The sequence below is a fragment of the Galeopterus variegatus genome, unplaced genomic scaffold (assembly GCF_000696425.1).
Source record: "Galeopterus variegatus unplaced genomic scaffold, G_variegatus-3.0.2 Scaffold109, whole genome shotgun sequence".
NCBI classification, from domain to species: domain Eukaryota; kingdom Metazoa; phylum Chordata; class Mammalia; order Dermoptera; family Cynocephalidae; genus Galeopterus; species Galeopterus variegatus.
The window spans coordinates 632,932-646,662 of NW_007726220.1; the positions used below are offsets into that span (position 1 = coordinate 632,932).

The following is a 13,731-nucleotide window of genomic DNA, read 5'->3' on the forward strand; positions in this document are numbered from 1 at the left end:
ATCAAGAAGGACTTTCTGGAAAGAGAGGTTGCCTTGTTGGTGGCCACTCCCTGAGTAAAAGCTTGGAGTCATTTCACTATTCACAGGTTTGTTACTGATAATTGATCAGAACACCTTCTCCCGCCACCACCTGACCACCAAAGTGGACTCCCAGAGATTAGGCTGAATCGACAGGTCGCAGCTAAGTGTTCCAAGCCTGCAGAGGGCATGTCTGGGAGGATCCCCTTCCCTGACCCTGACGCCGGGTCGCTGGAGAACACCTCAGGTGCTCAGGCTTCTCAGAGCTGGAGAGGCGCCCTGCTTTATGACCAGTGGCGGAGAAGGCATTTGGGAAAGCTTGGAGATCCCCAACCTCTTTCTTCCCACATTAATCCTAGACCGCATCCTGGCCAGGAGGGATGGGGGAAGGGAACCCTTGGTTCTGGAATAATATAGTAACCACCTTCTGTATGCCAGCCAAAGCGCTAAGCACTTTACACCCATTATCTGTTCCAGTGCTCCCAACCGCTCTGCAAAGTAAGAGGTTTTATCCCCCTTTTCACTGATGAGGAAACTGAGGGTCAGGGAGGGCAGGTGACTTGCCCAAAGACATAGAACCTGTAAGTAGGGGATCCCTTAAACATTAGGCTATGTGGCATTTCTTTCATCAGGCTAATGAGGGCTCCATTTGGGGGAATTTCTGGGCTCTCACTTCTAAGGCTGTGAATAGTGACCTCCCGGTCCTTGGTTCTGGGGAGAAATGCTGTGAGATGCTGAAGGGCTGGCAGAAGTTGCCCCTCTTCCCCCACTCCCAAAATCTGGGCACACCTCAGCCTGGTCATCTGGCCCTGGGGGGTGAGTCAGGCTGAGTCAGCACACCTGGCTTCTGGTGAGGGTGGGCCAAGGATGCTCGGGGCCCCAGGTGGGGCTGGGGCTTGCCTTGGAGGGCTGCCTCCTCTCCCTGCGGATCTGGGTTGGAACTTTTGGTGCCAAGGAGATCAGAGAGCCTGGGATGGCAGAGGAGGAGGTGACATGCTCTATGGTGGGGCAGAAAGGGCCCCAGGTGCAACAAGACAGACCTGGGATTTAGTCCTGGCCTGGAACTTCTCAGCTGGGACGACTTCTCTTTTCTGAGCCAGTTTCTTCTGTTTGTTTTTGTTTTGTATTTTGGGGCAGTACTAGGGAGGAAATAACTTCTGAGTGTTAAATGAGAAGTCACACTAAGTACCCAGCACATAGTGGAGATCTGTAAATGATGGAGCCAACCTGCTTAGGCCGGGAGAGGTTGCCAGGACAGAACCCCCAGACAGCCTGGGCCTTCGCTTCTCTAGAGCATCTCCATATCAGGAATCCCTGGACTGGGCCCTGGGGAACTCCATAAGGGGAGAGGTGGAGGAGGGAGCAGGCTTTTCATTCCAGGAACATTCCATTCCAGCTGCTCAGACCAGTGGGGATCCCAGCCAAGGACAAAGGCTCAAGGGAACCTCTGCTTCCCACAGGAGCCCACGCCCCTTGCAGGGCTGGAGCCCCAGGAGCCCTGTTCAGTAACATTCTCCTGCACCTCTATCCACAGTGGCCCTTCTTGAGGTAGATGTTGAAGGGTTTGGGTGGGGCTGGGTGGCTGTGGTGGGAAAGAGGTAATTAAAGCTCTTGGAATTATTCTTTCCAGCTCCTCCCAAATCCTCTGGGCCTCTGCTATAAGGATCTGGACTCCTGGATTCTGCTCCTTCTCTGGGTACCTCCTTCAGGAAGACTTTGAGAATTGACCCCACACGACCTCAGCGCCTTCCTCACAGGATCCCTTCACTTCACAGTGGCAAGGGGCTGGGCTCCGGGGAACTTGCTGGTACTAATTTCATATTTGTGCCACTTTGACTTTGGCTTTCACTGTACAGCTGGAGATGTTACTACAGGCCCTGAGATGCAATCAGATTATTTAAGAAAGCAGCAAACATTTCCAGTGTAAAAATGGAAAGGATTTCTTGTAAAGATATAGTCATTATTCTTAAGTCACGGTGCAGCTGGGGTCCCCATTTTGGGAGATGTCATTTCTTCGAAGCACCAGGAGGCCTGTTTGAGGGGAAAGGTTGGTCTGAGAAATCCCTGTTTCCCTCATCCACTGTCCTTGTTCTCCCCTTGTGGGAGGTGCCTGTGGCCCCTCAGAAAGACAATCAGCTGCTGGCTCCTGGGGGGACACACCTTTCTCAGGAGGAGGTGGTAGGAACATAAAACTTCTAAGCAAGGTTTTAAATGAAAAAAGGAAACATTTATTGACTATCTTGATAATAGAGGGAGGGAGAGCACATTTATTCAACACAACTCAGAACTGGTGGAATTCTGCAGAATGAATGCATACTGAATCAGTCCCCTGATTTATACATTCAGGAAGAATAAATTCCAATAATGTGAGGCAAACGTGTGTGGTTTTGAGGTTTACTTTGCAAGTGTCCTTGCCTCCTTTCCTTTGTGTGTTTCTGTCATGGCTCTTTAAGTTGGCAGTTCCTTGAGCAGCTTCTGTTTAGTTTCGTTTGGCAATCTGGGCCTGTTGCTGATTTGCAGACTTATTTCTCCCTTGGCCTGGCTCACAGCTGACCATCCCCAGGATGTCTTTCCCATTAAGGGACGCGATGAGGAAGCCGGGGTGGGGAATGCACGTGGGAGACCCTGTGACACTGAGGGAGGCTGTGCATGCCTGTGAGAACATGGCAGTGTGGTGGCCTGTGAGGTTGTGTGTGACTGTGTTGGTGACCATGTGGGCCAGCTGTCACTCAGGGTCCCAGCAGGAGACAGAGCACACTCAAACTGGGAAGAGTTTTTTGTTTTTGTTTTTTTTAAAAAGATGACCGGTAAGGGGACATTAACCCTTGACTTGGTGTTGTCAGCACCACGCTCTCCCAAGTGAGCCACAGGCTGGCCCTGGGAAGAGTTTTAAAAAAGGATTATTTCCAAAGGCGAGGGCTGCACTTAAGAAACAAGCAAAGGACGGAGCAGCTCTCAGGGGCCATTACAAGCTCTGGGGCCTGGAGGGGCTAAGGGAGGCAGCTGTGTGGAGAGGGCCTCTGACAGGAGCAGGCAGTGGCCTTTGGTGGAGGGATGTGGCCAACCATGACAGCCTCCTGGGGAGGGAACAAGGGAGCAATTGATGGTAGTCCACAGATGTCAGCCTCCGCAGGTCACGGAGCAGGGAGAAGGTGGAGCATGGATCGGAGCATTTCATGTAACTTCCTTGGGGTGTATCTTCCATTCCCCAAAGTCCACAGCAATGCTTCTTCCCCTCCTCAACTCTCCCACCCACCGGGCCGGAAGGGGCAGGTGGATAGTTGCTTGGGGAGCACAGTGGGGTGGGAAGGTGGAGGACAGGGCTTTCCTCCCTCAGCCCTCCCCTCGCTGACTCTGATTCCTGCCTGTCCTGGCATCTTAGATGGCTGCAGGAATTGTCCATCATGAGGAAAAATGTCAGCCACTGAGTCAGTGTTTTTCTCACACCCGGAAAAACTACACCACTCCCAAACACACCCACAGGTACATTGGTGCCAACATGGGCCCCTTACAGTCACAAGCCATGGCTAGTGTCACATGTACATCAAGAAAATGTACATCTTGGCACACTGCTACACTGCCATTTATGTCATACATAAAATCACAAATATCATAGCAATGCCAAACATGCCCTGTCGCATACATGTACAGGAGACATACAGTTATGATCATCCACGTGAAATCACAGTATAGGGGAAGGATGGTGCAGGGGTTAACAGCAATGACTCTGGAGTCAGACAAACTTCTTTGACCTCTCTGGCCTCAGTTTCCTTGTCTGTAAAATGGAAACAATACTTATTCTTCTCTCATGGAATTGTTGCAAGGATGAAATGAGAGATAATTAGCATAGTGCCCGGCCTGGAAAAAGCATGCCAGAAATGGCAGCGGTTACTGTGAACTCCTGTCTCACGCCCCACTTCCCCACGCCTATGCATGTACGTGTACTGGCACCAGCGAGCACATGCACCAGCTCAAGGCCAGCCAGACACCGAGTGCATGCGAGCTTCCTCAGACACGCCTGCCAGAGCACGTGTACATTCACAGACAAGTTTCCCTGGCCGGAACGCTCTTTCCCCAGCTTGCGTCACACCATCTTTGTCTTTGTTCAGTCAAATGTCACCTGTCAATGACATGCACCTGATTTTTTTCAATTTGCAAACCTTAGCTCTTCCAATCCCTTACCCTGCTATATATATTTTTATGCATTGCTGACCTAAGAGCATGTAATTTATTTTCTATCTAGCCTATTAGAATGTACTCTTCACAAGGGTAGGGATCTTTGTCTTTTGTTTGCTGATGTATTCCCAACACCTAGAATGGTATCTGGCCCCTGATGGGCTAAGTGCAGGGTATACACATGTGTACCATATGAGTTTCTGGCTTTCTCACACTCTAAGACAAGCCCATCCTGGTTAGCCCCTCTCTCAACCCCAATAATCTCAGCCTGCTGTGTTTATACTATGGGCATCCCCCTCATGTCCAGGCTCAAGGGCCAAAACAGGAGGTGGGACAAACTTAGTCCCTCCCATGACCCTAGTTAGGCGGACACAGCTAAGATGAGGGAGGGGAGCTGTTTTCAGTCACCAAGCAAAGAGGCTGCCCTTCCTGCTATCTTGAGCCTGGCAGCAGAAGGGGCTGGGATACCCACCAAAGACCCATAGAGTGGGTGAGGTGGTTGGACTCACCCTGGTGACCTGGGACCTCCTCTGCGGCCTTGTTTTTTCCACCCTGGCTGGAACCATCAAAGTCACCACTTCAGAGGCCCCTAATGAGGCTAAATGTGTTAAGGACTTTGCAATCCCTGGATCAAAGAGTCTGGGTAAACAGTGGGAAGCGTCCTGGCCCATGACTGGCTAATGCCCTGGGGGAAGAGCTTCGTGGGTGCTTGTGGCTGACACTCCCAGCTTGGCATGGTCCCAACTGGGTTTGGAAAGGAAAGACCCTGCCCCTCCCCTCCAGGGGACCTGCTTAGAGTGAGCCAGAGCATACCCATCAGCACATGGGGCTGAAGGAGGGAGCCAGAGAATGGAGGAGGCTTCTCCCAGGTAAGGCCCCACCTGGGCTCTGGCTCTGGGGAAGCCTAGAAGTTCCCTAGCCTTGGCTGCCATTACTGGAAGGACCTCTAGTCCAGATTCACCCAGCTTGTTCCCCACCTGCTCCCTGGAAGAGATGGGGTGGGCAGAGCTGGGGTCAAGCAGCCCCGAACACTGGAGTATGAGGCTGGGTCCCAGGTAAGGCCCCACCTGGGCTCTGGCTCTGGGGAAGCCTAGAAGTTCCCTAGCCTTGGCGGCCATTACTGGAAGGACCTCTAGTCCAGATTCACCCAGCTTGTTCCCCACCTGCTCCCTGGAAGAGATGGGATGGGCAGAGCTGGGGTCAAGCAGCCCCGAACACTGGAGTATGAGGCTGGGGCTATTAGGATTCCAGGTAGAAAACACTGAAATGTTTACTCTTTAATAAGAGAATCCTAAGACTTGCTGAGGCAATGTGCAGGTGCAGGTCACACATGCAGACATGAGCTCCCAGTGTACAGTTGTCAGGCTGGGGCTGGTGTTGAGGGGAGGGGCAGTCCCCCAGCCAAGCCCAGGTTTCACACACCTCCAGTGTCCCATCTCATACTACAAGCTGGACTCAATGAGGGGAGGCAGCCGCAGTCCCCGCAGCCACGGGAGGTCCTTCTCCCAGGAGAAAGCATGGCACTAGACTCAGTGTAGACAATCTTTATTGGCAGGTGTTAAGAGTGCAAAATAGCAACAAATCCAGAGGGATGAGGAAGGAGATGGGGACATGGCTCCCCTCCCCCATGTGAGAGCCCTGTAACCAAGCCAGTGGGGTGGGAGCACTGGGCTAGGCTGTGGCAAGTTTGGACTCAGCACCTTTCAAAGAACAAGCTCCCAGGCAGGAGGGCTCCTCACTATATGAGGGAAAGGAGTGACATGCTGGAAGGGGCATGGGATGCGTCCCACCCCGACTGTTTGGCTCCTGTCCAGCACACCTCAGCCCCTCAAGAGGAAGGTTTCACAGCTTGGGATATGAATTTCAGGAGACTAGGCTATACCCATTCCTCCCCAAACCCAAGTATCTGCTGCATGCCTCAGTTTCCCCCTCCAAGTGATTAGTTGGGTTGGCCCACCAGGCCTTGTTAGTGGCCCAGCCCAACCCAAAGTGAGTAATCCCCAAACATACCATAATTTAGTCAGTGTGTGAGCTGTAGGCCCTCAGAGGCTGCTAAATCACTGTAGGCTGGCCCTAGTAAAAAAGACCCCTTCGGGGCCATGGAAATCAACCCAAGGAGCTGGGCACTGAGGCTACCATCCAAAATTTGTTTTGTCTCTTGAAGGCAGTCGACCCCCAAGAAAAATGGCCCCTGCACCCCACAATCATGCTGGTCCAGAAGTGTGGTGCGATACCAAAGGGTCCTCCTGCCAAGAACCCCAGTTTGGTCTTAAGCCCCACAGCAGCCTCACTTGGGGAAGTCTGGACTGTTCAATCACAGGCCCAACCCTGCAGCAGGGCTGGGCCATCTGGCACAGGCTGCCTGTCTCTCTCTGGTCATGTCCTCCACATACGCTTAGAGACCCCATCCTATCCTTTGAGGCCATGTTCCTTTTGGCCAGGGTCTGAGTCAGTTACAAGGCAGCCAGGTGGGATAGGAGTGGGCCCGAGCCAGCAGAGGCTGCACAGGGGTCACATAGTAATTGACAGTGGCCGGCACAACCCCATCGGGGCCTGGAGGGTGCCAGGCCAGGGCAGCAGTGGCAGCTGGGCCTTGCTCAGCCAGCGCCTGGAGCGCCAGTGTGGCGATGAGGTCCAGCGTCTGGCGGCGCTCATGGTTCATGAGGCACACGGTGCTCTCGTTGACCACGCGGTGCAGCGTCACCAGGCAGGCATAACGGCGGGCTGCGTCAGCTCCACCAAAGTGGGCCTCCAGGTAGCGCTCCAGAGTGCGCTGCTGCTCCGCCAGGTCTGGAAAGTCGATGAAGAAGCGGGAGCACATGTAACGTTGCAGGGCGCGCACGTCAGTGCTGGGCCGCGGCCGGAAGCCCCGCACCAGAAGGTGGCAGTACTTGAGGAGGCCACCACCACGGATCTCCTCAGGGTTGCGTGTGGCGATGACACGGTGCCGCAGGTGCTCCAAGGCCTCGGCGAAGTCCCCGTACAGGCTCTCACCTGTCACTGTTGGGTGGAAGGCCTCAGACATGGGCGTGGATGAGCACTGGCCAAAGAGCAGCAGGGAGTCCAGGATGATCTGGAAGGAGTCTACGCTGAACTCGAACTGGCGCCTCACTGAGTCCACAAACTTGAGCTCTACATTTTTGCCACTCTTGTTGGACAGTGAGATGAGGCTCCAGCGGTCTGTGTCTGTGCACACTTTCACCAGCTTCTGCACGTACGCCTCCTTCAGTGTCACTGGTGTGATCTTGGCCCGGCTCACACCAGCCGGCAAGAAGTCCAGCAGGCAGGCCAGCACCACTGCCTTGGTCAGCTGGAAGGATGCCTCGCTGCGCAGGTCCATCTGGAACACCAGGTCCAGGTCCTTGTAGCCCAGGCCACTCTCAGGGTGCAGCACATGGCTGGCAGCCGAGCCATGCAGCCGCACACTGTGCACATGTAGTCCCTGTTCCTCCAGGCTGCTGCGGACCACCTGCAGAGGGGAGGGCAGGACAGGTGTCAGGAGCCTGGGCTCCCAGGGTTCCCTAAGGACTTCCATGTAATCATTACAGTAACATCAACCACTGCTGACCACTTACCAGCCTTTGGAAAGCCATTTAACTCTCTAAGCCTTGATTTCTTTATCTGAAGAAGGACTGCAGGAATGACACCGAAAGAACAGCAATAATAGCAGCCAACACATGCATACCATTAACTGAGCACAAGGTCCTGATTTAAGCACTTTAGACATTAAGATATAAACTCACTTAATCCTCACAATAACCCTATGAAATAGGTACTTTTATTCCCACTTTACAGATGGTGAAATGGAAGTACAGAAGGGCCAAGTAACTGGCCCAAAGTCACACAGCTGGTGAATGCAGAGCTGGGAATTAAACCAAGATGGAGTCCATGTCTTAGCCACTAAGCTATCCTACCTTTCTAAAGTGCAAGTAAAACACTTTTGTGCCGGGCACTGTGGTAACTCTTCAGACATGTTGGAAATATAGTTAGCAGTTCACATTCACTACCATACTAACTTTCACAATAATACGTTTTGAGTAATATTATTCCAATTGATAGCGGAGGACCTGAGGCACAGAGAGGGTAAGAAACATGTCCAAGGTCATAGAGTAGCCAGGCTGAGACAAGAACCCAGGTTAGTTGGAATCTCAAGTTCACACATGTTGACTATCATGCACTCATCCTAATTCATTTTTACAAGGATCCAATGAGGCAAATATTACACTCATTTTGTAGATGAGGAAAAGGAGGCTTACGGTGGGAAAACTACTAAGGCTCAGCAATGTCAGGACTAGAAGTTATAAGCTGGGCCCTTTCCACTGAGTCAAGAATGCAGAAAGCCTCCCACACCAAATGGAAAGAGATGGAGGACCCCCAGGCCTGATGGCAGAGACACACGACAAGTCAGTCTACAGGTCTTCTTGACCCTATTCCTTTAGCAAGAGGCATCTCCCTGGGCTGAGGCACCGGGTGGGGAGAAGAGTGACGCTGGGGTCTGATGTTCAGTTTCCTCAGCAACCCAAGTACTTCACACACTGTCCTGCAGGTGACCAGGCAGCATTCTTGCCCTGAGTGATTCTGCAACCCCGCCTTGCTGCCAAGTCAGCACCCAGCACCAGGCTGGGCTGTCCTTGCCTCCCAGGGAATTACTGCAAAGAATGCACCTAAGTGCTGAGGAGGCAAGCCACAGTGGGGCAATCTGAGGCGGGCGGCTCCCTCCAGGAAGACTTCCGGGAGGAGGACATTTACCAGGGGAAGATATTGTCATGGCAATGGGAGGTAAGCAACTGGCCATTGGGAACACAGGGGAACAGGGGTGGAGTGGGGGAGGAGTATATTGGTTAGGCACCTCGAGAGTGCCAGGCACAGGATCTTCTCACCAGAATCTATGGGGGAAAGATCTCTATGATCTCCATGTTATAAATGGGGAAACCAAGGCTGACAGGAGTGAAGTCACCTGTCCAAGATCATGCAGACATGCCTTCAAACCTAGGCATGGCTGACTCCAAAGCCCATCCTCTTTCTACCTCATCACAGTCCCAGGGTTCAGAAGGTGCAGAGACTAGAAACTAGTGTTGTAATCCTCCTTTCCTTTCAAAATTTCAAAGTGAGGGCAACTCTCAAGTCAATGAAGCCCAGAGCCAGAGTAGTTGGGGAGCAGGAAGGTGGGGGTTGGAGGATGCCTTGGCCAGACAGACAGGGCCAATTGCTGCAGTATAGCCAGTGGGACTTCTAACCCACACCTTCAGCTGTGGTCATGTAGGCCAAGGACAGAAGTGAGCCAAAGACTTTGGTCCAAGGACCCCACCAATCCTGCAGAGCAGATGAGCCCCCTCCCCAAGTCCCATAAGATCTGACTAAGCCTCATTCAGTGCTGGTTTCTGCTCCCAGGCTGGTACCCACCCCGGGGCATGGCATCTGGTCTGGTGAGTAGGTAGCAGTACCCTTGTTAAATCCCCTGCGTCAGGGCCATGAGGCCAGCTGTGTCAGCCAGCCAGAGGCTGTTGTCTCTTTCTCAGGTGTGACTACAGCCAGTTTGGCAGGCAGTCCCCAGATACTGCCACACCCAAGGACTTCAGGGCAGCTTGGAGCCTCCTGAATCATACTTACCAGCCATAGGGGGGCAGTGACTGCACCCTCCTTTCTCTTGTGCCAAGGCCCTCCCCAGAACCACTCTTCTCCAGGGCTGCTGCTGAGACCTACAGGGAGACTGATAGGCGCTATCAGCCAGCAGGCTTACAAAATATATCCAGAGCTGCCTCACGCAGACCCTTTGGCTGCAGCTGGTGAGATCAGATTGTCTAGTTCAATCCTGAGCCAAGAGAAGGCAAAGGACTTCTCCAAGTTCACACAGCCAATAAGTGGCTAAGCTTAATTAGAACTGAGCCTCCAAGAGCTACAGGCAGGGGGGCCTCCTACAGGAAGGTGGGTCCCTTTAGACCAGGTACAAGCAAGAACAGCATCTCTAGTTGCACAGATTGCTGCTGTAGGTGAAGCCTTGTGGGAATGGAGAGGGAGTAAGGTTCCAAGTCTTGAGCCATGGGAAAACTCAACACTGGTGAGAAGCCCAAAAAGCATCAGCCAGCTCCACCCTCCCTTCCCCCTCCCACCCCCACACACATCCCAACAGCTTTTGAAGCTGCCAGCTGGGAATTCCTGCCAGGAGAGACTTTCTTCCCCATGGAGGTAGCTCTATGGACCAGGTGAAGCCACCTGTTCCCTTCAGATTTTGTAATCATTAAGGGTGTTGGAGAGCAGTTCAATCCATCTCCATTGAATGGATGGGAACACTGAGCCCAGTGAAGGGAACTGACAACAGTCCAGGCCCTAAACCCAAATGTCCAACCTCCCAGTTGAGCTCTGAAATCTTTGCCACCCTCTCCCCACCATAGCTGACAGCTCCCTGTTCTGAGATATCTCTGACTCTAGTCTACAAGGACAGTACACTACTGTCACATTGTAAAGTGAGCTGCTGTTGACCCGTTGTCTCCCCCACCTGGCTGGGAGCACACGAAGTCACAGAGGCTGGGTTCTAGTCACATCTGTGCCCCTAGTGTCCCGAACAGGCTTGGCACAGAGCTCTAGTAAAGGCATTGTGGACCATACTGACAAGGGCAAGGACTTCCCTTCCAGAGCACCCCTTGTGCCTGCATAGAGAGCTACCACACTGGCTCCACTTTCCCCTCCCCCCATGCCTGGGGCCACAGTCCTGGAGGTGCAGCAGCTGGGGTCCCGGGGTTGACATGGATGTCCTGGGGAGAAAAGCCTCTAGTGGTTTCCTAATCTCCCAGATGACATGGGGCAGAGCAGCTGAGGAATGCCTCAGAGAGCACCACTGAGGCTGTGGGTGAGTCAGCGCAGGAGAATCTGCCCCCACCCCCTTGTGGCGGCAGGCCGTTCCTAGTTCCTTGGGAGGGAGGGTGAGGTAATCCCCCAGCAAGCACCCTTCCCCCTCTGCTGGAAGCTAAGGTAGCAGGAGGCAGGGGAATGGCCTGCTTCACCTATCTTGTAGAGCTGCCTCCCCAGATTGAAAGTCCATTGGCTGGCAGGAATACAAAGGAATCGCTGGATTTTCTGGTTTCTTCTATCAAGTGACTCCCCTTAGACCTAGAAGTTCAGCTTGGGAACTGGGCTAAGGAAGGGATGGGAAAACCTTGAACCTGTAGCAACCTGCTCAGTGAAGACCCAAGATCTCCTGGGTTTGATTTTCACCTCATTAGGTAATCTTAGGAAGCTCACTGCCCCTTTTGAGGCCTCAGCTTCCTTAGCTATAAAATGGGTACAATAATTACCATACTCTGAACAGCATATGGGCTATACAGATGAAAGAGCAGTTTGGGGGTCGTTGAGAAGTCAGGTAAAGGGAAGAGTTGGAGTCTGAAGGAGGGAGGAGCTTCCAGAATTCTCTTCTCCCGGCTGTCAGAGAGATGGGGCTTAGGGCCCGAGACCTGGAGGCCTTCATTTCCAATCTTGGAGAGGGGGAGAAACATCTAAACTAGACAATGTTGCCTTCAGGAATGGGGTACAAAGTACGGCCTGGTGTTTTATTAATCTCCTGTCACAACTCCAGCTGAGTGGGAGGGAGTCGCTGCAGGGATTTCTGGGCTTTTCCACCTAGGCAGGGGTTCTTGAGCCAAGGGTTGTGGAAGCACAAGAACAGAGTCTGGCCCTAGAACCCTGGACAGGGAAGGTGGGATGAGGTTCAGGACACCAGGTTGGGGAGGAAAAGCTATTTTGGACCCAAGCATGCGCACTTACCCACCCGGGGCTGCCTGGCATCTTTCGTCCTTGCAGGCGGGGCTGTTCTCCCCTCGACTCCCCTCTGAGTCCCTCCCCATTCTTTTCTCTTCCCCAAGCCAGGGACTGGGCGAGTGGTCAGCGGGGGAATCAGGGCTCCCTAGGGGAAGCAGCCATGTGGGGAAGGATTATTAGGCATAGGGGGAAGAGGTCTGATCTGCCATAAATGCGCGGTGCAATTGTTACAGCCCCTGCCCCTGTTCCTCAGTTTCCCTAGCTGTCCATCTAATCGAACAGCCTCCGGGTGCCTTCCAGCCACGAAAGCCTCAGGGTAGAGTCCCCACCCCCGGCCCAGCGCGCTCTCACCTGCACGACCTGCCTGGGCTGCACGCTCAGCGTGGGGAAGTTGCCGCGCCCGTGAATGGGAATCGGCTCTCTCAGGAGCGCGTCCAGCCGCTTCCCCTGTGGCCAGCTCAGCCTGCTCAGGTGCCGTCCGGAGGAAGCCGACGAGGCCTCCGGGTCGGGGCCGCCGCCTGCCGGGGCGGCCGTGGCCACCGCCGAGGCCGCAGCCGTCCGCACCTGCGCAGCCGCCGGGTCCCGGCGCTCAGCTCCGCTCTCCGACGGCATCATTCGCCCGGCCCCGGGGCCCCGACGGCAGAAACCGGGGGGTGGTGAAGGGGATGAGGGCAGGGAGAGCGGCTGGGACCGGGCCAAGGCGGGAGCGCGGATGCAGGGACGGGGCGGCAGCGACGGCGAGGCAAACCCAAGGCACACTCCGACGGCGACGACCAACCGACCCCAGAGCCTGTCGCCCAGGGCCCAGCAGACTCTTATAGGCCGCGGGCGACATGCCCATTGGTCCGGGCAGCTGTCACACAGCGGGAGCCGCCCCGCCTCTCGACGCCCCTGCCATTGGTCAGCGGAGCTTTGCACGTGAGTCACTGCTCTCTAGGGAGATTCCGATTGGCTGGAGGGCACGCCCCTGCCCCTCCCTCCTTCTCCCACTGAATTCCCTCCTTTGGTCCTTAAAAAACTTTCGTTCACTGTGATTGGCCCGGGAGGGCTTGGACTTAAAGGGACAGCGCCCTCCAGGGGCAGGTGGGAGGGAAGAGATCTGTGTGGAGTTTGTAGCGGAGTCAGACCATTAAGAAATTCCAATTTTTTCTTTTCTTTTTTGGGGGTTGGTGCTGGAAGAAATTGCGAAAGCAACTGGCACATCGCTATTTTCAGAAGCCCAATGAGATCACGCCACGTGTTCAACTTGACACAGCGATCCTCCTGCTCTGGCCGTCTTCGAGGAAAGATAACACGCCGTGTACACCTGTATACCGAGGTCGATGCTTTCCAAAGCGCTCTCTTGATTGACCCTTGCAAACCACAGCACTGCCAGCGTCCATGTACCACTGTAGGAAAGGGGAAATCTGCTCAGAGACGGGGTGTGATTCCCCCAGTGTCACACAGCAAGCCAGTCCGGGCCCTTGTCCTGAAGCAGGGCTGTAGAGTCTGTGGAGCATGTTTTGCCCACTGCACCTGCGGGGACCTAGGGCCTTTCTGGGGCTGAAGGATAGATAGCATGTTTACATGTTTTTCTCTTCCACTTTACAGAGCCTAGAAGATGAAGCTTATTGTTATCGTTATTTTTAAATTAATCTCTTTTTCCTGATTTTAAATATATGTGCTATGGCAAAAATTCTGAAGTTGAGTCTATCTGATTCATCGCCACAATATGTTTTTCTTAAACATCATTCTCTTAACAATATATCAAATTAAATATCATTCTCCTAACATTTTCTCATTCTC

At 53.6% G+C, this 13,731-nt stretch overlaps 1 protein-coding gene and 1 long non-coding RNA gene across 2 annotated transcripts; one reads left to right on the forward strand and one right to left on the reverse strand.

The window, feature by feature from the left end:
- The first annotated feature begins 1,328 nt into the window (after positions 1-1,328).
- On the forward strand, positions 1,329-2,394 carry LOC103601852. Its single transcript, XR_551480.1, has 2 exons — positions 1,329-1,566; positions 1,649-2,394. It is a non-coding gene; the product is annotated as an uncharacterized LOC103601852 (long non-coding RNA).
- A 3,329-nt stretch (positions 2,395-5,723) lies between these two features.
- On the reverse strand, positions 5,724-12,724 carry FAM46B (family with sequence similarity 46, member B). Its single transcript, XM_008586270.1, has 2 exons — positions 12,298-12,724; positions 5,724-7,663 (listed from the first exon to the last, which is right to left on the reverse strand). Exons 1-2 carry the CDS (start codon positions 12,559-12,561, stop codon positions 6,644-6,646), a joined length of 1,284 nt encoding a protein of 427 aa, XP_008584492.1. The 5' UTR covers positions 12,562-12,724; the 3' UTR covers positions 5,724-6,643.
- Between the last annotated feature and the right edge of the window lie 1,007 nt (positions 12,725-13,731).